Source organism: Bombina bombina, chromosome 12 (assembly GCF_027579735.1).
Source record: "Bombina bombina isolate aBomBom1 chromosome 12, aBomBom1.pri, whole genome shotgun sequence".
Taxonomy (NCBI): domain Eukaryota; kingdom Metazoa; phylum Chordata; class Amphibia; order Anura; family Bombinatoridae; genus Bombina; species Bombina bombina.
Window position 1 is genome coordinate 120,929,136 of NC_069510.1, and position 26,743 is coordinate 120,955,878.

Genomic DNA, 26,743 nt, shown 5'->3' on the forward strand with positions numbered 1-26,743 from the left:
TTTTACAGGCAAAAGAGCAGAATTCTTTGGGGCATGCCCCGCAAAAGGCCCTTTTAAGGGCTGGTAAGGTAAAAGAGCTTTACAATTTTTATTTTAGAATAAAATAGGGTAGGGCATTTTTTTTATTTTGGGGGGCTTTGTTATTTTTTTAGGGGGCTTAGAGTAGGTGTAATTAGTTTAAAATTCTTGTAATCTTTTTTTATTTTTTGTAATTTAGTGTTTGTTTTTTGTAATTTAGTTTAGTTGATATAATTGTAGATAATTGTAGATAGTTTATTAAATTTATTTATTGATAGTGTAGTGTTAGGTTTAATTGTAACTTAGGTTAGGATTTATTTTACAGGTAATTTTGTAATTATTTTAACTAGGTAGCTATTAAATAGTTATTAACTATTTAATAGCTATTGAAAATCTGTATGTAGAAAAGAAAGAGGCGCACATGTGTGTATCGGTATCGACAAGGTGTGCACAAACTGCTGATGTTCTTTGCACAGGGTACTCACAAAGCGTCTCAGCACACCAGTGTGCTTGTGGAAGCAGGCTGGTAATCAGAGCTGACCAGCTGGCTCACTCCGGTGATGCAACTCTCCTCGATATGGCAAGGTTCTGGTAGTGGCTTGCTTAGAAATTAAACTTTCTGGAGACAGGTTCCGTAATGTAGCTTACACTTTTATTGCAGGTGTCACATATACACCTCAAAATGTCCAGGTTTAAAAACAAGCAAGGTTAAAAACAGTATGTACAGATTGCTACGCGTTTCTCGGCTCTCCTGGCCGTTTCATCAGGCATACTAAACAAATTTAAAAACCGGCTTTTATTGCCGCCACTACCAAACATTTCTGACAAACACACCTCTAACCAGGGTGTGTGCTTAATGGGCCAATAGTGTTAGCGTATTTTGACAACAAAGTATACACCCCCTTATTGCCACACATGTTATGTATATCAAAAGAGCAAGATCGCTGTTAAGACCAATGGCGCTCATCTAATGGATCTGTGAGTATGCCTCATCCGGTGTTGATCGTTATACTAATCCATTTCAAGGTGCCATATGTGATAAACATTATATATATGGCTCCTAAATTCCCCAAAAGAACTAGCGTGTTTTAAAATGCTAATGTATTAGAAAATACGAATTAATATTGTTCACAATTCCTTGCTCGCAGTATTTGCGCCTAAGTGAACTCTTTTATACATTGTAAATCACAATTATATATTAGTGACAGCACAAATGTATTTATACAAAAATTATGATAATAAGACCAAATGGAGTCCTATTCTTTGTATATAAATGTGTCAATAAAGGAAAATAACTACTTTAATAGTGATTTGTGTGATTACTTAACCCTTGTGTTGGTGGAATATATTATATCTCTCATCATAATATGGTTATAAAACTACAAGACTATTATATATTTCATGATAGTATGTATTATAATTGTAACCAACTGGTGTTATATGTGCATCTATAATGTAATTATGTAACTATTGCAATTTATGTGCAGATATAGACTGGTGATATAATGTATACGTTCCTATTTATGTGTCAGTATACTTATGCGTGTTTACCTTATGGTACTGTGCAAAAATAAAGAATAAGGGAGGGTGATGTAAATATAAGTGAACTAACAGAGTATACTAATATTTGTGCCTTATTACTCATTTCTATCGATGTGTGATATTTTTATTAAAAAGTGCTGACTTGTGTTGGGACATAGTACCTGTTCGGTACAGTGGAATATAGTGATATTGTGAACAGGAATCAGATGGTATTTAACAACCATTCAGTGGTTCGTATAATTAAAACAATGGGGATTTGATCTGCATAACATCTAGGGCAATCCTTAAAAAAGTTTATCTCTATTTATACTATTGCTACATATACCTTTATCTTGGGCATAGATTCTCCCATATGCACGGTTAAAAACCTTCAAGTACAGTGCATTGACTAAATGCTCAGGATAAATCACAAATTTCTACACCTTTAAGAAATGTACTAGACTATATACATAGTGCTGTCTATAACAGTGACTTTATCCATTCTTGTGAGTAACACATATTATAGTACTCATATTAATGATCGACCCCAAACTAATATACATAGAACTAAACAAATATCATATACAATATAAATTCTGATCAAGCCTAATGATAAGACCTCCTAAAATGCAGCAGAGTTTATGACTTTGTTGAGCCCATTGGGGAATAGAGAACCAAATCTATATATCCAAAAAGTTTCCCTTTGGCGTAATTTTGTGAATCTGTTATATTTACTAGAACTAGGAATGCTTTCAAGTGGAGTTATTGAAAAAGGGCAGTTTTCTCCATTGTGTTCCTGGATATAGTGTCTGGACACACTGTGTTTAGTGGATTTGTTCTTCACATTACGACTATGTTCGCTCCATCTAGTGCGGACATTTCGTATTGTACGACCCAGGTACTGCAGCCCACATTTGCATGATAATACATATATTACATATGATGAACTACATGTAAGATGGTTTTTAATAGGGAAAGTTTCACCAGTGACATGCGATTTGATCGTTTTAGCACAATGTGTTATGTGTTTACACATGTGACATCTTGTTTTGCCACACTTATAAACTCCCTTTCGGCCAGTTGTATTTCTTTGTGTCCCTCCCCTAATGGATTTTTAGGAAATGACCACTTTACTTGGGGCTAGAGACTGTTTTATGGTTGGTGCTCTTTTGAATACAATATTCGGTGTATGTTCCAAGTTTTTTTTAAGTATAGGGTCTTTTAGCAGAATTGGCCAATGCTTTTTTAACACTTTTTTTATACACTTGGAATTTGAATTATATTGAGTTATAAAACGAGGTTGTAAAGATTTGTCAAAAGAGGTTTTCTTTTTGACTTGAAGAATGGTTGACCTTTCTAGTCTACAGGCTCTATCGAGTCCATTCCTAATGATTTCACTGGGATAACCTTTTTCTCTAAATCTTTGAATTAATACATTAGACTGTTCATAAAATGTATCTAATGAACTACAATTCCTCTTTAGCCTGCAAAATTGACTGTATGGTATATTATTTTTCCATTGGTAGTGATGATTACTACTGTAATGCAAAAAATTATTACAGTCCACGGTTTTGAAATAGGTGGATGTGGCAATGTTGTTTTCGCTATCCCAAGTTAATGTAAGGTCCAAAAATTCAATTTTATCAGGCTGAATGTTGGATGTGAAGGAAATACCCATACAGTTTTTGTTAAGATCCAAACAAAATAATTTGGCTTCCTCTACTGTCCCTTTAAAAATAAATATCAAATCATCTATGTAACGGCCATAGAACTCCAGGTTTGCCCTCCAGTTGGAATTATAGATGTAATTCTCTTCGAAGTAGCCCATAAATAAATTGGCAAAACTGGGGGCAAACCTGGTGCCCATGGCCGTACCTTTAACCTGTAAATAAAATTCATCTAAAATTTGAAAGTAATTGTGTTTTAAAATGAAATCAATAAGTGTCAAAATATATTCCTTCTGGATGTTGGGCATATATAAATCACCATCCAAATAAAATTTTGTAGTTATTATACCTAGTTCATGGGAAATATTGGAATAGAGGGCACTAACATCAGCTGTTACCCATATAGCATTATTAGTCCTTTTGTGATCCTTAATTTTGAATAATAAATCGGTGGTATCCCGAATGAAAGATGGCAAGTTTTGTACATATTTTTGTAAATAACTGTCAATATATTGAGATAGTTTGTCTGTCAGACTATTTATGCCCGAGATAATTGGGCGTCCAGGTGGTTTAGAACAATTTTTGTGAATTTTGGGAAGATGGTAGTAGTATGGGATTGATGGATGTGCAGGAGTAAGAAATCTCAGTTCTTTCTTATTTAAAATCCCTTTACTACTACCATCTTCCAAAATGCACAGCAATTTTTGTAAAAAGACCTTTGTTGGATCAAATTCCAATTTCCTATAATAGTCAACATTCAGAAGAATATTATGTGCCTCACTTACATAATCTTTATAGTCCTGCAAGACTATCCCACCCCCCTTGTCCGCCTGCCTGATCACCAATGATTGATCACTGGCTAGAGACTTGAGTGCTCTTTCCTCATTGGGCCATAATCTTTTTTGTTTATTTAGATGTTTAGGTAATTTGTCGAAGTCTTCCATCACTAATTGTTGGAATAGATCTATATATGTCACATCATCCTTAGGAGGATTGAAATTTGATGGCAATGCCAATGGGGTATGTATATATCCCTCAAACAAATCTTCCATTAAAGATTCCGGTTCTGCATAAAAAGTGACTGCCTGACTATTCATAGGGTAAGTGAGGATGGGCATACCTTCTAAGTTTCTTTTTTTCAGGTTTTTTAGGGCAAAATATCTTTGTAAGGCCAATTTTCTGGTATATTTGTTTAAATCAACAAATAAATCAAAAAGTTTGTGAGGATTTGGTGGGCAATAAGATAAGCCCCTTCCTAAAATTCTAACTTCGTCATGTGACAACTCATGAGAGGATAAATTGAATATTCCTTTAGCTAATGTTTGTAATTGCTTTTCTTGTTTGGTGTTACCTCTCCCTCGTCTTCCCCGTTTGGGTATGGTCTTTTCTTTTTTTGTGACTGTTGGTGTGGTTGTTGTGTGTGTTGTTGATTGGGTGGACCTATATTCCTCCTCCAAAGAGGTGCTAGGTTGGGGACCCCTAAAAAATCACTATTGGAAGTAGAGGGTCTCTCTGTTTTTTTCTCACCATTGTGACCTGCATCTATGGGGGCTGTTTGAGTATTAACATAATTATTAGTGCCTCCCATATATCTATTCTCCCCCATATTATGAGCCAATGGTTCATAACGATTTTGTAAAGGTATATAATTGGGGTTTTGATAAGTGTGGGAATTGTAATTCATATTTTTATTCTTATTTGTGTTAATAGCTATTGAACCTGGTTAAAATAAATACAAAGTTGCCTGTAAAATAAATATTAATCCTAAAATAGCTACAATATAATTATTATTTATATTGTAGCTATATTAGGGTTTATTTTACAGGTAAGTATTTAGCTTTAAATAGGAATAATTTATTTAATAAGATTTATTTTATTTTGTTAGATTTAAATTATATTTAACTTAGGGGGGTGTTAGGGTTAGGGTTAGACTTAGCTTTAGGGGTTAATACATTTATTATAGTAGCGGCGAGGTCCGGTCGGCAGATTAGGGGTTAATACTATTTATTATAGGGTTTTTGAGGCGGGAGTGAGGCGGATTAGGGGTTAATAATTGTAGATAGGTGGCGGCGACGTTGGGGGCGGCAGATTAGGGGTTAATAAATATAATATAGGGGTCAGTGGGGGTTAGGGGCAGCAGATTAGGGGTACATAGGGATAATGTAGGTTGCGGCGGTGTACGGAGCGGCAGATTAGGGGTTAAAAATAATATGCAGGGGTCAGCGATAGCGGGGGAAGCAGATTAGGTGTTAATAAGTGTAAGGTTAGGGGTGTTTAGACTCAGGGTACATGTTAGGGTGTTAGGTGCAGACTTAGGAAGTGTTTCCCCATAGGAAACAATGGGGCTGCGTTAGGAGCTGAACGCTGCTTTTTTGCAGGTGTTAGGTTTTTTTTCAGCCCAAACTGCCCCATTGTTTCCTATGGGGGAATCGTGCACGAGGACGTTTTTGAAGCTGGCTGCGTCCGTAAGCACCACTGGTATTTAGAGTTGCAGTGGCGGTAAATTATGCTCTACACTCCCTTTTTGGAGCCTAACGCAGCCCTTCTGTGAACTCTAAATACCAGCGGTATTTAAAAGGTGCGGGGGGAAAAATACACGCGTAGCTAACGCATGCACCCCTTTGGCCGCAGAACTCTAAATCTAGCCGTATGTATTCCTAGTTGAAACAAAACCTAGGTAGACTCATATGCTAATTTCTAAGTCCCTGAAGGCCGCTTCTTGTCACATGCTTTTTTAATTGCTTTTCACAAGAGACTGATATTTCATGTGGGACAAATAGATTACACTGTCTCCACGCCCGGGTAGTTATTTAAGATTTTGCACAACACAGTACTAAATGGAAGTCACTAGATAATAAATAGTTAGTCATGTTATCTGGGGGCTGTCAGAAGAGGCTTAGATACAAGGTAATCACAGAGGTAAAAAGTGTATTTATATAACTGTGTTGGTTGTGCAAAACTGGGGAATGGGTAATAAAGGGATTATCTATCTTTTAAAACGATAAAAATTCTATTGTAGACTGTCCCTTTAAAGGGACACTGAACCCAATTTTTTTCTTTTGCGATTCAGATAGAGCATGCAATTTTAAGCAACTTTCTAATTTACTCCTATTATCACATTTTCTTCATTCTCTTAGTATCTTTATTTGAAATGCAAGAATGTAAGTTTAGATGACGGCCCATTTTTGGTGAACAAACTGTGTTGTTCTTGCTGATTGGTGGATAAATTCACCCACCAATAAACAAGTGCTTTCCATGGTTCTATACCAAAAAATAGCTTAGATGCCTTCTTTTTCAAATAAAGAAAGCTAGAGAACAAAATTGCATGCTCTATCTGAATCCCGAAAGAAAAAAATGTGGGTTCAGAGTCCCTTTAAGGAACAATTAAAAGACCAGGAGGTTTATAAGATATTAGTTAATAACCAATTATATCAAATTCAAAAGACTAAAAAAAGGAGTTTATATAGCAGTAAAAAATTGAATTATTGGTCATGATGTATGCACCTTTAAGTAAAAAATCTTTGTACCCCTGTTTTAAACACACTCCCTAAGATTCATGGAAATTGTACAACTCCCCCGGGTCGCCCTATTGTTGCAAGCACTAATTCAGTTTTTACTAATATCTCAATTTGCTTGGATAGGATTCTTTGCCTTTATGTCAAACAATCCAGTTTTTTTACAGTTGATTTTTTTTAGTGAAACTTAATTCTTATCTTAAACTACAGATAAATGTATTCTGTTTAGCTTAGACGTGGAAAGACTTTAAACTTCGACAACTCATGAAAGTGGTATGAGCTTAGTTTATACTGTGTTGAAATCTGATAAATGTTACAATGTCTTCCAAATTGATTTTTGTATGCAGTTGTTAAGTATTATTCTATATGGAAATTATTTCCTGTTTCAAGATGATTATTTTTTACAACAATAAGGGACTGCCATGGGTTCCAACATCACCCCAAACTATGTTAACATTTTTATGAATATGTATTGTATGAAGAAAGATTTATATATTCTAATGAAATGTGTATTAAATATGGCACCACATGGTGGTGCTACATTGATATTTTTGAAGTTTGGTTAGGCGATGTTGGACCCCTGGTGAGATTTGTGGATGACTTGAATTTAGCAACTAATCACATCAAATTTAAATTGACCTTGAGTGAGGAATATCTTGATTTCTTGGACACTAGGGTTATTAAGGACTGACGATCTTTTAAAACAGATTTATTTAAGAAAAAACTAACAGGTGGATTCTTTCACCACCCTGCCATTTTCGGAATGCAGCGAAGGCAAACGGAGCATTACAAAAAAAAAAAAAAATGCCAGCAATAAGTATGAAAAACACCTAACCGCATGCAATAAGTATTAAAAAAAACAACTAACCACCCATACGAAGTATTAAGAAAAAAATAAACTAACCGCCCGCACAAAGTATTAAGAAAAAAATAAACTAACCGCCCGCACAAAGTATTAAGAAAAAAATAAACTAACCGCCCACACAAAGTATTAAGAAAAAAAAACAACTACCTAATAAAATTATTAACCCCTAAATCTGCAAACCCCAACATCGCAAACTACCTAATACATCTATTAAAGGGATACTAAACCCAAATTTTTTCTTTCATGATTCAGATAGAGCATGAGATTTTAAGCAACTTTCTAATTTACTCCTATTATCAATTTTTCTTTGTTCTCATGCTATCTTGATTTGAAAAAGCAGTACTGTAAACTTTAGAGCCAGCCCATTTTTTGTTCAGCACCTGGGTAGCACTTGCTGATTTGTGGCTAAATGTAGCAAACCAATCAGCAAGCTCTACCCAGGTGCTGAACTAAAAATGGGCCGGCTCCTAACCTTTCATTACTGCTTTTTAAAATAAAGATAGCAAGAGAAAAAAGAAAAATTGATAATAGGAGTAAATTAGAAAGTTGCTTAAAATCGCATGCTCTGACTCATGAAAGAAAAAAATTGGGATTAGTATCCCTTTAAACCCTAAATCACCAACCCCCCACAACGCATTAAACCTAATTTACCTATTAACTCCTAAACCACCAACCCCCCACAACGCATTAAACCTAATTTACCTATTAACTCCTAAACCACCAACCCCCACAACGCAAAAACTTAATTTAATGACTAAGCCCCCTAACCTAACCCCTCTTAAATTAACCCCTTAATTACAATTAAAAAAAAAATACATTACCTTAATCTAACATTACAGAAAATAAAAAAGGCTAACATTACAAAAAATAATAAAGACAGTATCCACGGTACAAAAATTAAACCTAATCCCTATGGAAAATAAAAAAGCTCCCACAAAATAAAAACACCCCCTTATCTAATGCTAAACTACCAATAGCCCTTAAAAGGGCTTTTGAAGGGCATTGCCCTAGGTTAAACAGCTCTTTTACATTAAAAATAAACAAAGTCCCCCCTAACCGTAAACCCCCCACCCACTAATAAACCTAATCTACCCATTGCCCTGAAAAGGGCATTTGTATGGGCATTGCCCTTAAAAGGGCATTTAGCTCTTTTTCACTGCCCTTAAAAGGGCATTTAGCTCTTTTTTCACTGCCCTTAAAAGGGCATTTAGCTCTTTTTTCACTGCCCTTAAAAGGGCATTTAGCTCTTTTTTCACTGCCCTTAAAAGGGCATTTAGCTCTTTTTCACTGCCCTTAAAAGGGCATTTAGCTCTTTTTCACTGCCCTTAAAAGGGCATTTAGCTCTTTTTTCACTGCCCTTAAAAGGGCATTTAGCTCTTTTTTCACTGCCCTTAAAAGGGCATTTAGCTCTTTTTCACTGCCCTTAAAAGGGCATTTAGCTCTTTTTCCAAGTGCTCCAAAAAAACAAAAACAAAATTTTTTTTAAAAAAAAACCTAACACTAAAGCCCCAAATAGGTACTCACGGTTTCAGAAGTCAGGCGGAGGTCTTTTTCCAGGCGGGTTCATCATCTTCATCCACAGCAAAGGCGGCGCAGAGCGGAGGTCCAAAGCAGTCTTCCCTCGGCGGCAGCGCTCCTAGGCAGCAGCGGTCCTCGGTAAAGGCGTGGAGGTTCCTCTTCATGCAATCGTCCGCCACACACTGAAGAAAGAATTTAAGGTACTCCATATTTATTGGGGTACCTTGAATACCTATTGGCTGAAATTTTCAAAATCAGCCAATAGGATGAAAGCTACTGAAATCTTATTGGCTGATTTCAACAGCCAATAGGATTTTAGTAGCTCTAATCCTATTGGCTGTTTTGAAAAATTCAGTCAATAGGAAAGCAAGGTACTCCTAATTGATTGTGGTACCTTGCATTCTTTCTTCAGTATACCACGGACGATCAAATGAAGAGGAGCCTCCATGTCGCAGAGGACCGCCACATCTGGGAAGACTGCTCCAGACCTGAGCTCCGCACCGCCTTTGCTGTGGATGAAGATGACAGACCCGCCAGACTTCTGAAACCGTGAGTATCCATTTGGGGCTTTAGTGTTAGTTTATTTAAAAAATGTGTTTGTTTTTTTATTTTTTTAACTTGGTTTTTTTTTGGGCACCTGGAAAAAGAGCTAAATGCCCTTTTAAGGGCAATGCCCATACAAATGCCCTTTTCAGGGCAATGGGTAGTTTAGGTTTTTTTAATGTTAGGTTTTTGATTTTGGGGGGTTTGGTGGGTGGGGGTTTTTACTGTTTAACTTAGGGCAATGCCCTACAAAAAGCCCTTTTAAGGGCTATTGGTAGTTAAGCATTAGATTAGGGGGTGTTTTTATTTTGGGGGGCTTTTTTATTTCCATAGGGATTAGGTTTAATTTTTTTATTTTGGATAATGTGTTTATTTTTTTCTGTAGTTCTATTTTTTATTTTTTGTATTTACAACATATAGACGACCCTCTGGGCAGGCTTACCAACTAGTAGTGATATAAGGACAAAGAACTTAAATGCCCCTTAAGCAAATCATTTCTTGAATGCAGGCCACACCATAAGTCAATTACGCTTTAAAGTTATTGATCAGATATTAAAACCAAGTAGAGGAGCTGATAGGGAACTTATGCTGAAACAGAAAGAATCATTTTGGATATATGAACTTGGAACACTTGAACCAAAGGGTATTAATAATGATTTGGGACTTGTCAATCTTTCTATAACGTATTCTATTACATTTATGAATTTGTCTTTTGTGAATCAGTGCAGATAAATCTTGATTAAGAAATGATCATTGAATAATCCACTGGAATTGTATATAAAAATGAACGCTAAATCTGTTGGGTTAATATCTAGATGTAAGTGAAAGAGTTAATGTGTTTTTGCCGCCATCTAGTGATATGAACATATATAAGTCACAATATTGTCATGAGGGATTGTCTCCCGAAATGTCACTATTTTGTTGTCTATTTAAGATATAATAAACTGCTTTTCTTTCATGTAAGTTGCAAGAGTCCATGAGCTAGTGACGTATGGGATATACATTCCTACCAGGAGGGGGCAAAGTTCTCAGAGTACAGTGTTTGCCAGAGGGATGTGAAGGGAGTATTGCCTGTGGATTTAGTGGTTTCACCCATGGGAAATCCTTTCAAGGGCTCTCTGTAATCGGTCACAGGGATTCATCTCCTGCCTCCCTTTTCAGATCGACATTATAGTCCTATACCATTACCTCTGCTGATAGCTTTCAGTACTGGTTTGGCTGTCTGCTATATGTGGATTGGTGTCTTCCAGTAAGAATGTATCATTTTTTTTAAGACACTCTCAGCTATGTTTGGCACTTTATGTTATAAAGTTTTAAATATATGTATTTCTTATATTTGCCAAGAGTCAGGTCTATGTATATTTCCCTTTTCGTGCAGTCTATCAGTTTCAGTATGGAATTTATATTGGGAAGATTCTTTTTTTTCTTACTTGGGGTTCTAGTTTTCTCAAATTTGACTTTATTTTTCCAAAATTTTCCCGGGCAAACTAGGCTCGCGAGGACGCAAAATGCTGTTCTTTATGGCGTCATTCTTTGTGCAAAAATGTTTTTGCCGTGGAATTGCGTCTAAGGTGACGCACGTTTCGTCATCTCCTGCGTCTTTGTTGACGTAAGTTGTTTTGGCGCAAAGTTGTGCTTGTTATGACGCGTTATTTCCTGTTAGTTTTGGCAGCAAAATTTTTTTTTTTTTACTTCCTTTTGCGTCATACTTGGCGCCAAAAGTTTTTGTATATTACCCCTCTTCCTTATTGCTTCTGGATATCTTCATATTATCAAGAGCTTTAATGCTTATGTTTTTGCATTTTACTTTAGCATAAGCATTTTTTCCCCATTCTTGAAACTGCTATATGAGCAAATTGGATATTTTGTTTAAATGGTTTTTTTTTTCTTTTTACATTTTGCAAGATGTCTCAGTCTGATCCTGCCTCTGATGTTGCTGTAGAAACCATGCTGCCTGAACACAGTTCTACCAAAGCTAAGTGTGTCAGTTTTAAATAAACTGATGTTATTTCTTCAGCTCAATTATGTGGCATCTGTCATGATAAGCTTTTGCATGCGGATAATGTTTCTATTAGTACTAATACATCATCTGTTGTTTCTTCAACGTCTAATGTACCTAATATTCCTGCAGATGTAAAAGATTATATTGCTGCAGCTATAGATAAGGTTATGTCTGCTATTCCACAGTCAAATAAACGTAAAAACATAATTTATGTAAGAACTTACCTGATAAATTCATTTCTTTCATATTAGCAAGAGTCCATGAGCTAGTGACGTATGGGATATACATTCCTACCAGGAGGGGCAAAGTTTCCCAAACCTCAAAATGCCTATAAATACACCCCTCACCACACCCACAATTCAGTTTAACGAATAGCCAAGAAGTGGGGTGACAAAAAAGTGCGAAAGCATATAAAATAAGGAATTGGAATAATTGTGCTTTATACAAAATCATAACCACCACAAAAAAAGGGCGGGCCTCATGGACTCTTGCTAATATGAAAGAAATGAATTTATCAGGTAAGTTCTTACATAAATTATGTTTTCTTTCATGTAATTAGCAAGAGTCCATGAGCTAGTGACGTATGGGATAATGACTACCCAAGATGTGGATCTTTCCACACAAGAGTCACTAGAGAGGGAGGGATAAAATAAAGACAGCCAATTCCTGCTGAAAATAATCCACACCCAAAATAAAGTTTAACGAAAAACATAAGCAGAAGATTCAAACTGAAACCGCTGCCTGAAGTACTTTTCTACCAAAAACTGCTTCAGAAGAAGAAAATACATCAAAATGGTAGAATTTAGTAAAAGTATGCAAAGAGGACCAAGTTGCTGCTTTGCAGATCTGGTCAACCGAAGCTTCATTCCTAAACGCCCAGGAAGTAGAAACTGACCTAGTAGAATGAGCCGTAATTCTCTGAGGCGGAGTTTTACCCGACTCAACATAGGCAAGATGAATTAAAGATTTCAACCAAGATGCCAAAGAAATGGCAGAAGCTTTCTGGCCTTTTCTAGAACCGGAAAAGATAACAAATAGACTAGAAGTCTTACGGAAAGATTTCGTAGCTTCAACATAATATTTCAAAGCTCTAACAACATCCAAAGAATGCAACGATTTCTCCTTAGAATTCTTAGGATTAGGACATAATGAAGGAACCACAATTTCCCTACTAATGTTGTTGGAATTCACAACTTTAGGTAAAAATTCAAAAGAAGTTCGCAACACCGCCTTATCCTGATGAAAAATCAGAAAAGGAGACTCACAAGAAAGAGCAGATAATTCAGAAACTCTTCTAGCAGAAGAGATGGCCAAAAGGAACAAAACTTTCCAAGAAAGTAATTTAATGTCCAATGAATGCATAGGTTCAAACGGAGAAGCTTGAAGGGCTCCCAGAACCAAATTCAAACTCCAAGGAGGAGAAATTGACTTAATGACAGGTTTTATACGTACCAAAGCTTGTACAAAACAATGAATATCAGGAAGAATAGCAATCTTTCTATAAAAAAGAACTGAAAGAGCAGAGATTTGTCCGAGATTTGTCCTTTCAAAGAACTTGCGGACAAACCCTTATCTAAACCATCCTGAAGAAACTGTAAAATTCTCGGTATTCTAAAAGAATGCCAAGAAAAATGATGAGAAAGACACCAAGAAATATAAGTCTTCCAGACTCTATAATATATCTCTCGAGATACAGATTTACGAGCCTGTAACATAGTATTAATCACAGAGTCAGAGAAACCTCTTTGACCAAGAATCAAGCGTTCAATCTCCATACCTTTAAATTTAAGGATTTCAGATCCTGATGGAAAAAGGGACCTTGTGACAGAAGGTCTGGTCTTAACGGAAGAGTCCACGGTTGGCAAGAGGCCATCCGGACAAGATCCGCATACCAAAACCTGTGAGGCCATGCCGGAGCTACCAGCAGAACAAACGAGCATTCCTTTAGAATCTTGGAGATTACTCTTGGAAGAAGAACTAGAGGCGGAAAGATATAGGCAGGATGATACTTCCAAGGAAGTGATAATGCATCCACTGCCTCCGCCTGAAGATCCCGGGATCTGGACAGATACCTGGGAAGTTTCTTGTTTAGATGGGACGCCATCAGATCTATTTCTGGAAGTTCCCACATTTGAACAATCTGAAGAAATACCTCTGGGTGAAGAGACCATTCGCCCGGATGCAACGTTTGGCGACTGAGATAATCCGCTTCCCAATTGTCTATACCTGGGATATGAACCGCAGAGATTAGACAGGAGCTGGATTCCGCCCAAACCAAAATTCGAGATACTTCTTTCATAGCCAGAGGACTGTGAGTCCCTCCTTGATGATTGATGTATGCCACAGTTGTGACATTGTCTGTCTGAAAACAAATGAACGATTCTCTCTTCAGAAGAGGCCAAAACTGAAGAGCTCTGAAAATTGCACGGAGTTCCAAAATATTGATCGGTAATCTCACCTCCTGAGATTCCCAAACTCCTTGTGCTGTCAGAGATCCCCACACAGCTCCCCAACCCGTGAGACTTGCATCTGTTGAAATTACAGTCCAGGTCGGAAGCACAAAAGAAGCCCCCTGAATTAAACGATGGTGATCTGTCCACCATGTTAGAGAGTGTCGAACAATCGGTTTTAAAGATATTGTTTGAGAAATCTTCGTGTAATCCTTGCACCATTGCTTCAGCATACAGAGCTGAAGAGGTCGCATGTGAAAGCGAGCAAAGGGGATCGCGTCCGATGCAGCAGTCATAAGACCTAGAATTTCCATGCATAAGGCTACCGAAGGGAATGATTGTGACTGAAGGTTTCGACAAGCTGCAATCAATTTTAGACGTCTCTTGTCTGTTAAAGACAGAGTCATGGACACTGAATCCATCTGGAAACCCAGAAAGGTTACCCTTGTCTGAGGAATCAAAGAACTTTTTTGTAAATTGATCCTCCAACCATGATCTTGAAGAAACAACACAAGTCGATTCGTATGAGATTCTGCTAAATGTAAAGACTGAGCAAGTACCAAGATATCGTCCAAATAAGGAAATACCACAATACCCTGTTCTCTGATTACAGACAGAAGGGCACCGAGAACCTTTGTAAAAATTCTTGGAGCTGTAGCTAGGCCAAACGGCAGAGCCACAAACTGGTAATGCTTGTCCAGAAAAGAGAATCTCAGGAACTGATAATGATCTGGATGAATCGGAATATGCAGATATGCATCCTGTAAATCTATTGTGGACATATAATTCCCTTGCTGAACAAAAGGCAAGATAGTCCTTACAGTTACCATTTTGAACGTTGGTATTCGTACATAACGATTCAATATTTTTAGATCCAGAACTGGTCTGAAGGAGTTCTCCTTCTTTGGTACAATGAAGAGATTTGAATAAAACCCCATCCCCTGTTCCGGAGCTGGAACTGGCATAATTACTCCAGTCAACTCTAGATCTGAAACACATTTCAGAAATGCTTGAGCTTTTACTGGATTTACTGGGACACGGGAAAGAAAAAATCTCTTTGCAGGAGGTCTCATCCTGAAACCAATCCTGTACCCTTCCGAAACAATGTTCTGAATCCAAAGATTGTGAACAGAATTGATCCAAATTTCTTTGAAAAAACGTAACCTGCCCCCTACCAGCTGAGCTGGAATGAGGGCCGCACCTTCATGTGGACTTAGAAGCAGGCTTTGCCTTTCTAGCTGGCTTGGATTTATTCCAGACTGGAGATGGTTTCCAAACTGAAACTGCTCCTGAAGATGAAGGATCAGGCTTTTGTTCTTTGTTGAAACGAAAGGAACGAAAACGAGTATTAGCCCTACTTTTAACTTTAGATTTTTTATCCTGTGGTAAAAAAGTTCCTTTCCCACCAGTAACAGTTGAAATGATGGAATCCAACTGAGAACCAAATAATTTGTTACCCTGGAAAGAAATAGAAAGTAAAGTTGATTTAGAAGCCATATCAGCATTCCAAGTTTTAAGCCATAAAGCTCTTCTAGCTAAAATAGCTAGAGACATAAACCTGACATCAACTCTGATAATATCAAAAATGGCATCACAGATATTATTATTCTTCTACAACATGCTAATAATTTTATCATGAGAATCACGATGTGTTACTTGTTGCGCTAAAGTTTCCAACCAAAAAGTTGAAGCTGCAGCAACATCAGCCAAAGATATAGCAGGTCTAAGAAGATTACCTGAACACAGATAAGCTTTTCTTAGGAAGGACTCAATTTTCCTATCTAGAGGATCCTTAAACGAAGTACCATCTGACGTAGGAATAGTAGTACGTTTAGCAAGGGTAGAAATAGCCCCATCAACTTTAGGGATTTTGTCCCAAAATTCCAATCTGTCAGACGGCACAGGATATAAATGCTTAAAACGTTTAGAAGGAGTAAATGAATTACCCAATTTATCCCATTCTTTGGATATTACTGCAGAAATAGCATTAGGAACAGGAAAAACTTCTGGAATAACCACAGGAGCTTTAAATACCTTATCCAAACGTTTAGAATTAGTATCAGGAGGACCAGAATCCTCTATTTCTAAAGCAATTAGTACTTCTTTAAGTAAAGAACGAACAAATTCCATTTTAAATAAATATGAAGATTTATCAGCATCAACCTCAGAGACAGAATCCTCTGAACCAGAGGAGTCATCAGAATCAGAATGATGATGTTCATTTAAAAATTCGTCTGTAGGAAGAGAAGTTTTAAAAGATTTTTTACGTTTACTAGAAGGAGAAATAACAGACATAGCCTTCTTTATGGATTCAGAAACAAAATCTCTTATATCATCAGAAACATTCTGCACCTTAGATGTTGAAGGAACTGCAACAGGCAATGGTACTTTACTAAAGGAAATATTATCTGCTTTAACAAGTTTGTCATGACAATCAATACAAACAACAGCTGGAGAAATGGCTACCAAAAGTTTACAGCAGATGCACTTAGCTTTGGTAGATTCAGCACTTGACAGCGATTTTCCTGTAGTATCTTCTGACTCAGATGCAACGTGAGACATCCTGCAATATGTAAGAGAAAAAACAACATATATATAAAGCAAAATTGATCAAATTCCTTAAATGACAGTTTCAGGAATGGGAAAAAATGCCAAGAACAAGCCTCTAGCAACCAGAAGCAATAAAAAATGAGACTTAAATAATTGAGACTAAAGCGACGCCCATATTATTTGGCGCCTAAATGCTTTTGGCGCCAAAATGATGTCACATCCGGAACGCCGACATTTTTGGCGCGAAATAACGTAAAAAAATGACGTAACTTCCGGCGACACGTATGACGCCGGAAACGGAAATAGAATTTTGCGCCAAAAAAGTCCGCGCCAAACATGACGCAATAAAATGAAGCATTTTCAGCCCCCGCGAGCCTAATAGCCCACCGGGAAGAGTCAAATTTTTGAAGGTAAGAAAAAATGAATAAATCAAAAAATGCATTATCCCAAATAGGAAACTGACTGTCTGAAAATAAGGAAAGTTGAACATTCTGAGTCAAGGCAAATAAATGTTTGAATACATATATTTAGAACTTTAAAAACAAAGTGCCCAACCATAGCTTGGAGTGTCACAGAAAATAAGACTTACTTACCCCAGGACACTCATCTACATATAGCAGATAGCCAAACCAGTACTGAAACGAGAATCAGCAGAGGTAATGGTATATATAAGAGTATATCGTCGATCTGAAAAGGGAGGTAAGAGATGAATCTCTACGACCGATAACAGAGAACCTATGAAATAGACCCCGTAGAAGGAGATCACTGCATTCAAATAGGCAATACTCTTCTCACATCCCTCTGACATTCACTGCACGCTGAGAGGAAAACCGGGCTCCAACTTGCTGCGGAGCGCATATCAACGTAGAATCTAGCACAAACTTACTTCACCACCTCCATCGGAGGCAAAGTTTGTAAAACTGAATTGTGGGTGTGGTGAGGGGTGTATTTATAGGCATTTTGAGGTTTGGGAAACTTTGCCCCTCCTGGTAGGAATGTATATCCCATACGTCACTAGCTCATGGACTCTTGCTAATTACATGAAAGAAAGGTCTTTTAAAACTTCTCATATTTCTGATTAACTTTGTATTGACCGACAGCATACTGAAATGTCCTCTGCTGATGAGGATTCCTCTGGTTCAGAGGATCCTGATTCAGATTCTGAAATTGACAAATCTTCCTATCTGTTTAAGATTGATTATATTCGCTCTTTGTTAAAGGAAGTTCTGGATACTTTGGGTTTTGAAGAATCTAGTCCTCTTGATAAAAAAAACAGTAAATGTTTAAATTCTGTTTTTAACCTCCTAAGATTGCTCCTAAAGTTTTTCCTATTCCAGATGCTGTTTCTGATATGATTACTAAAGAATGGTCTAAGCCTGGTTCTTCTTTTAATCCATCTTCTAGGTTTAGGAAGTTGTATCCTCTACCTGTGGCTAATTTGGAGTTTTGGGGAAAAGTCCCTAAGGTTGATGGGGCTATTTCCACTCTTGTGAAAAAGGGTGTGTGTACAAGCGCTAAGGTAATCCCCAAGCTGTATCCAAACAGAGATCCTAACCAACCTCCAAAAAAAATGCACAAGTAGTAAGAAGTGAATACAGCGCCAACAAGAGGCCAAGGGATAAATATACTCACAGAGAGATAAAAGAAGATTATTTAATGAACCATGTTAAAAAGCATCAGTAATAAAAGACTATATATAAAAAATGTAAAAAGCACATATAAATAAAATTACAAATACAGGAATATCTTACAGAAGCGGCTCAAAGGGCCAAAGCTGATAATTACAATAAAACCAGAGGTAATAACAGGTGATCAGTGTGAGTGGTACACTAGAATAAGAGTGTATACTAATAAAACAGAATTAGCCTAAGTACAACTGTAGCAAGTGCATCAAGCAAAAAACTAATAAACAATAATACAAACAATAGTGTTCAAAATTAGTGTTACAAAAATAGTGTTCCAAAAAATAGAAAAATGCACTGCAGTGCAAAAAAAGGGGGGTAGCAAAATAATTGTATAGATACAATCAAATAGTGAGTGAGTGCAAATGGATATAAAAATGCTAGCTACTTAATCCACTGAGGTTAAGATATAATTAAATAAAATACACAATATGCAATAACATAAAAAATAAAATATAAAATATAATCCAAAAAAGTGTTCAAAAAGTTGATCAACAAATGTTAGTGAAGAACAAAAATAAGTCAATCCAAAAAAAAAAATGGAAAAAATGGGTGATGAAAAGCAAGGTGAAAGTGAGGAAATTGATTCCTTCCAATGTTAGTTACTTTAACAGATCCAAATTCCTGAGTGTGGTTGCTGAAGTAGCTGATTGGATCCTAGCACCTGTCAGCTGCTCCTATGGTATCCTAAAAAGTGTCCCTGTAAAAAAAGAAATTCACAACATAGTGTATCCAATATGAGAATGAAGTAAAGATTAAAGTAATGCTTACCAATATGTCAACGCGTTTCTGCCCTCAAAAAAGGGCCTTTCTCAAGACTAGGAAGACTAGGACTATTTCCACTCTTGCCAAACTTACTACTTTTCCTATGGAAGACAGTACTTCTTTTAAGGATACTTTAGATAGAAAGATTGAATCTTATCTAAGGAAAGCTTATTTACATTCTGGTTATATTCTTAGACCTGTCATTTCTATGGCTGATGTGGCTGCTGCTTCAACTTTTTGGTTGGACAGTTTAGTTCATCAGGTAGAAGATCATGATTTATCCAGTATTATTCTTCTGCTTCAACATGCTAATCATTTCATTTGTGATGCTATATTTGACATCATTAAGATCGATGTTAAATCTATGTCTTTAGCTATTTTAGCCAGAAGAGTTTTATGGCTTAAATCTTGGAATGCTGACATGGTGTCTAAATCTAGATTATTATCTTTTGTCTTTCCAGGGTAAGAATCTATTTGGTTCTCAAATGGATTCTATTATTTCCACTATTACTGGGGGAAAGGAGTTTTTTTACCTCAAGATAAAAAGTCTAAAGGTAAATTTAAGGCTCCTAATCGTTTTTGTTCCAATAGGAGACCATCTTCAAATTGGAACAAAACCAAGCCTTATAAGAAACCAAATCCAGCCCCCAAGACTGCATGAAGGTGCGGCCCTCAATCCAGTTCAATTGGTGGGGGGCAGATTGATATTATTTCAGGAAATTTGATCAGGTTCTGTTCAGAATCAGTGGATTCAGAATATTGTGTCTCAAGGGTATTGAATAGGTTTCAGAATGAGACCTCTTGTGATAAGATTCTTTCTTTCTCATGTTCCAAAAAATCCTATGAAGGCTCAGGCTTTTCTGAAGTGTGTTTCAGATCTAGAGCTTTCAGGGATGATTGTTCCAGTTCTTCTAAAGGAACAGTGTTTGGGGTTCTATTAAAATCTATTCATTGTCCCAAAGAAAGAGAATTCTTTCAGACCAATTCTGGATCTGAAACTTCGAAATCATTTTGTAAGAGTCCCAACTTTCAAGATGGTGACTATAAGGACTACTCTGCCTTTTGTTCAGCAAGGGCATTTTATGTCCACAATACACTTTCAGGATGCTTATCTTCATATTCCAATTCATCCAGACCATTATCGGTTTCTGAGATTCTCTTTTCTAGACGAGCATTACCAGTTTGTTGCTCTTCCATTTGGCCTAGCAACAGCTCCAATAATCTTTTTGAAGGTTCTTGGTGCCCTTCTATCTATAATCAGAGAGCAGGGTATTGCGGTGTTTCCTTACTTGGACGATATCTTGGTACTAGCTCAGTCTTTTCATTTAGCAGAATCTCACACGAATCAACTAGTGTTGTTTCTTCAAAGGCATGGTTGGAGGATCAATTTACAACAGAGTTTCTTGATTCCTCAGACAAAGGTCACCTTTTTAGGTTTCCAGATAGATTCAGTGTCCATGACTTTGTCTAACAGACACGAGACGAATGAAATTGTTATTAGCTTGTCTTAATCTTCAGTCTCGATCATTCCCTTCAGTGGCTATGTGTATGGAAGTTTTAGGTCTTATGAATGCAGCATTGGACGTAATCCCCTTTGCTCGTTTTCATATGAGATCTCTGCAGCTTTGCATGCTGAATCAACGGTGCAGGGATTATACTCGGATATCACAACTGATATACCTAAATCCCAACATTCAACGCTCTATGTCATGGTGGTTGGACCATCATCAGATTGTTCAAGGGGCCTCTTTTGTTCGTCCTTCCTGGACTGTGATCTCAGATGCAAGTCTTACAGGTTGGAGAGCTGTCTCTGACTGCACAAGGGGTTTGGAAACCTCAACAAGCGAGGTAACCAATCAATATTTTAGAACTCTGTGCTTTCTTCAGAGTTTTTCAGGCTTGGCCTCTGTTAAAGAGAGAACTTTTCATTCGCTTTCAGACAGACAATATCACAACAGTGGCATATGTCAAGGACTCGCAGCTCTTTAGCAATGAAAAAAGTATCTTGGATACGTTCTTGGGTGGAGTCCATCTCTTGTCTAATTTCTGCAATTCATATTCCAGGAGTAGACAATATCTCAGTCGTCAGACTTTGCATCCGGGGGAGTGGTCTCTCCATCCAGATGTGTTTCTTAAGATTGAACAAATGTGGGGTCTTCCAGAAATAGATTTGATGGCCTCTCGTTTAAACAAGAAACTTCAGAGATATCTTTCCAGATCCAAGGATCCTCAGGCAGAGATGGTGGATGCTTTAGCAGTTCCTTGGTTTTACCAATCTGCTTACATTATTCCGCCTCTAGTTTTTCTTCCAAGGGTGATTTCCAAAATCATTATGGAACAATCTCATGTGTTTCTGATAGCACCAGCATGGCCTCACAGGTTCTGGTATGCGGATCTTGTCCGGATGTCCAGTTGCCAGCCTTAGCCACTTCCTTTAAGGCCAGATCTTCTGTCTCAAGGGCGGTTTTTCCATCAGGATCTCAAATCTCTAAATTTGAAGGTATGAAATTAAACGCTTAGTTCTTAGTCATAGAGGTTTCTCTTACTCTGTGATTAACACTATGTTACAGGCTTGTAAGTCTGTTTCAAGAAAGATTTATTATCGGGTTTGGAAAACCTATATTTCAAAGTGCTCCTCTCATAATTTTTCTTGGCATTCTTTTAGAATTCCTCGGATTTTACAGTTTCTTCAGGATGGTTTCGATAAGAGTTTGTCTGAAAATACTTTGAAAGGACAAATCTCTGCGCTTTCTGTCTTATTTCATAGAAAGATTGTTAAACTCCTGTTCAGGATTTGGTTTGCATCAAACCTGTTATTAAGTCTATTTCTCCGCCTTGGAGTCCTAATTTGGTTTTAAAGATTTTGCAGGCTCCTCGTTTTGAGCCTATGCATTCTTTGAATATTAAACTACTTTCTTGGAAAGTGTTATTTCTTTTGGCTATCTCTTCTGCTAGAAGAGTTTCTGAGTTGCCGGCTCTCTCTTGTGAGTCTCCTTATATGATATTTCATCAAGATAAAGCGGTTTTACGGACTTTGTTTAAATGTTTACCTAAGGTTGTGAATTCTAACAGCATTAGTAGGGAAATTGTTGTTCCTTCTTTGTGCCCTAATCCTAAGAATTCTCTTGAGAGATCTCTACATTCTTTGGATCTGGTAAGAGCTTTGAAATACTATGTTGAGGCTACCAAAGATTTCAGAAAGACTTCTAGTTTATTCGTTATTTTCTCTGGTTCCAGGAAAGGTCAGAAAGCCTCTGCCATTTCTTTGGCATCTTAGTTAAAACTGTTGATTCACAAGGCTTATTTGGAGGTGGGGCAGTCTCCGCCTCAAAGAATTACAGCTCATTGTACGAGATCAGTTGCCACCTCTTGGGCTTTCAAGAATGGAGCTTCAGTTGATCAGATTTGCAAAGCAGCAACTTGGTCTTCTTTGCATACATTTACTAAATTTTACAATTTTGATGTATTTGCTTCCTCAGAAGCAGTCTTTGGTAGAAAAGTTCTTCAGGCAGTTGTCTCAGTTTGATTCCTTTGCCTATAATTTGAGTTTTTTGAAATTCAAAAAAACGTAATAGTTATTTGGATTTAATTTTTCAGCGGAAATATCTGTTTTTATTTTATCCCTCCCTCTCTCTAGTGACTCTGTGGATTTCCACATCTTGGGTATTATATCCCATACGTCACTAGCTCATGGACTCTTGCCACTTACATAAAAGAAAACATAATTTATGTAAGAACTTACCTGATAAATTCATTTCTTTCATAGTGGCATGAGTCCATGAGAACCAACCTATTTTTTGGTGGTTATGATTTTTTTGTATAAAAGCACATTATTTTTCCAGTTCCTCTTTTTGTATACTTTTTACTCCTCTTTTTACACCTCACTACTTGGCTATACGTTAAAACTGAGGTATGTGTGTGGTGGTAGGTGTATTTATAGGCATTTTGAGGTTTTGGAAACTTTGCCCCCTCCTGGTAGGAATGTATATCCCATACCTCACTAGCTCATGGACTCTTGCCACTATGAAATAAACGACTTTATCAGGTAAGTTCTTACATAAATCATGTTTTTTGCTGTTACCTACTTCATGTGTTCCCTTGTAAATAATAAGTGAGTCAGGGCTAGAGAAGGTATAAATTAGTAAGTAAGGGCTAGATGGGTATAAATAATAAGTCAGGGCTAGATTTAAGTATAAATAATAAGTAAGTCAGGGCTAGATAAGGTATAAATAATAAGTCAGGGCTAGATTTAAGTATAAATAATAAGTCAGGGCTAGATAAGGTATAAATAATAAGTCAGGGCTAGATTTAAGTATAAATAATAAGTAAGTCAGGGCTAGACAAGGTATAAATAATAAGTAAGTCAGAGCTAGACGAGGTATAAATAATAAGTAAGTCAGGGCTAGACAAGGTAAAAATAATAAGTAAGTCAGGGCTAGATGAGGTATAAATAATAAGTAAGTCATGGCTAAATAACGTATAAATAATAAGTAAGTCAGGGCTAGACAAGGTATAAATAATAAGTAAGTCAGGACTAGATAAGGTATAAATAATAAGTAAGTCAGGGCTAGACAAGGTATAAATAATAAGTAAGTCACGGTTACTATACAAAGTAAAAACATGTGTTATATAAAGTGAAGTTACTATACAGTGTGAATACAAGTGTTATATATAGTACTGTTACTATACAGGGTGAAAATAAGTTTTATATACTCTTACTATACATGATAAATACACAAAGATAAAAGTGATGTACACAGTATTCTTACTATACAGGGTGAATACAAGTGTTATATGCAGTACTGTCACTATATACAAGTGTTATACACAGTACTGTTACTAAAAAGGGTGAATACAAGTTTTATATACATTACTCTTACTATACAGGGTGAATACACAAAGATACAAGTGATGTACAGAGTACTCTTACTATACAGGGTGAATACAAGTGTCATATACAGTACTGTTACTATAAACAAGTGTTATACACAGTACTGTTACTATATACAAGTGATATACATAGTAGTGTTACTAAAAACAAGTTATATAAACAGTACTGCTACTATATACAAGTGATATAAACAGTACTGCTACTATATACAAGTGTTATACACAGTACTGTTACTATATACAAGTGTTATACACAGTACTGTTACTATATACAAGTGTTATACACAGTACTGTTACTATATACAAGTGATATACACAGTACTGTTACTATATACAAGTGTTATACACAGTACTGTTACTATATACAAGTGATATACACAGTACTGTTACTATATACAAGTGATATACACAGTACTGTTACTATATACAAGTGTTATACACAGTACTGTTACTATATACAAGTGATATACACAGTACTGTTACTATATACAAGTGTTATACACAGTACTGTTACTATATACAAGTGATATACACAGTACTGTTACTATATACAAGTGATATACACAGTACTGTTACTATATACAAGTGATATACACAGTACTGTTACTATATACAAGTGATATACACAGTACTGTTACTATATACAAGTGTTATACACAGTACTGTTACTATATACAAGTGATATACACAGTACTACTACTATATACACGTGTTATACACAGTACTGTTACTATATACAAGTGATATACACAGTACTGCTACTATATACAAGTGTTATACACAGTACTGTTACTATATACAAGTGTTATACACAGTACTGTTACTATATACAAGTGTTATACACAGTACTGTTACTATATACAAGTGATATACACAGTACTGTTACTATATACAAGTGTTATACACAGTACTGTTACTATATACAAGTGTTATACACAGTACTGTTACTATATACAAGTGATATACACAGTACTGTTACTATATACAAGTGATATACACAGTACTGTTACTATATACAAGTGATATACACAGTACTGTTACTATATACAAGTGTTATACACAGTACTGTTACTATATACAAGTGATATACACAGTACTACTACTATATACACGTGTTATACACAGTACTGTTACTATATACAAGTGATATACACAGTACTACTACTATATACACGTGTTATACACAGTACTGTTACTATATACAAGTGATATACACAGTACTGCTACTATATACAAGTGTTATACACAGTACTGTTACTATATACAAGTGTTATACACAGTACTGTTACTATATACAAGTGATATACACAGTACTGCTACTATATACAAGTGTTATACACAGTACTGTTACTATATACAAGTGTTATACACAGTACTGTTACTATATACAAGTGATATACACAGTACTGTTACTATATACAAGTGATATACACAGTACTGTTACTATATACAAGTGTTATACACAGTACTGTTACTATATACAAGTGTTATACACAGTACTGTTACTATATACAAGTGTTATACACAGTACTGTTACTATATACAAGTGTTATACACAGTACTGTTACTATATACAAGTGTTATACACAGTACTGTTACTATATACAAGTGATATACACAGTACTGTTACTATATACAAGTGTTATACACAGTACTGTTACTATATACAAGTGATATACACAGTACTGTTACTATATACAAGTGTTATACACAGTACTGTTACTATATACAAGTGTTATACACAGTACTGTTACTATATACAAGTGTTATACACAGTACTGTTACTATATACAAGTGATATACACAGTACTGCTACTATATACAAGTGTTATACACAGTACTGTTACTATATACAAGTGATATACACAGTACTGTTACTATATACAAGTGATATACACAGTACTGTTACTATATACAAGTGATATACACAGTACTGTTACTATATACAAGTGTTATACACAGTACTGTTACTATATACAAGTGATATACACAGTACTGTTACTATATACAAGTGTTATACACAGTACTGTTACTATATACAAGTGTTATACACAGTACTGTTACTATATACAAGTGTTATACACAGTACTGTTACTATATACAAGTGTTATACACAGTACTGTTACTATATACAAGTGTTATACACAGTACTGTTACTATATACAAGTGATATACACAGTACTGCTACTATATACAAGTGTTATACACAGTACTGTTACTATATACAAGTGTTATACACAGTACTGTTACTATAAAGGGTACTATCTCACCGTCTCACACTCTCGGTACTTGCGCCATACTGACGGTACCGCAACCCCCTCTACTGTCTCGTCCACAAACATCAGGATAACGTGGAGTATGGTCCTGAACAGCTGTTACCATGACAACTGGATGCTTCCTGATTACGTCATTAAACACAAAGCTGAAGAACAAATTAGCCTTTGAATCGACAAAACGCTAGCGACACACTTGCAACATTACCTGTTTGGTTTTGCTTCCTGTCAGTCACGGACACACGGACCAATCAGAAGCAATCAGATAACGTTGCAAGTGTGTCGCTAGCGCCTTGTTTGAATCGATTCATAGGCGTAACGATATGAGTGAAGTGACACATCCGTACTGATGAAGTCACTAACGCCATGTTTAGTATGGGTAAGAGCACAGATTGACTGTTTAAATAATAAATAACACCGTAACACACTGGTTTGTATTCGTTTTCACAACGATAAAGAACACTAATAAACAACTTCACACTAT

General features: G+C 36.3%; 1 protein-coding gene across 1 annotated transcript in view; it reads right to left on the reverse strand.

Annotated features, from left to right (window-relative positions):
- DYNC2I2 (dynein 2 intermediate chain 2) overlaps positions 1-26,481 on the reverse strand; it is a 108,809-nt gene extending 82,328 nt beyond the window's left edge. The window contains exon 1 of the mRNA XM_053696107.1: positions 26,257-26,481. Coding sequence (XP_053552082.1) covers positions 26,257-26,328 — 72 coding nt within the window. The 5' untranslated portion in view covers positions 26,329-26,481. The remainder of the gene's footprint in view (positions 1-26,256) is intronic.
- Between the last annotated feature and the right edge of the window lie 262 nt (positions 26,482-26,743).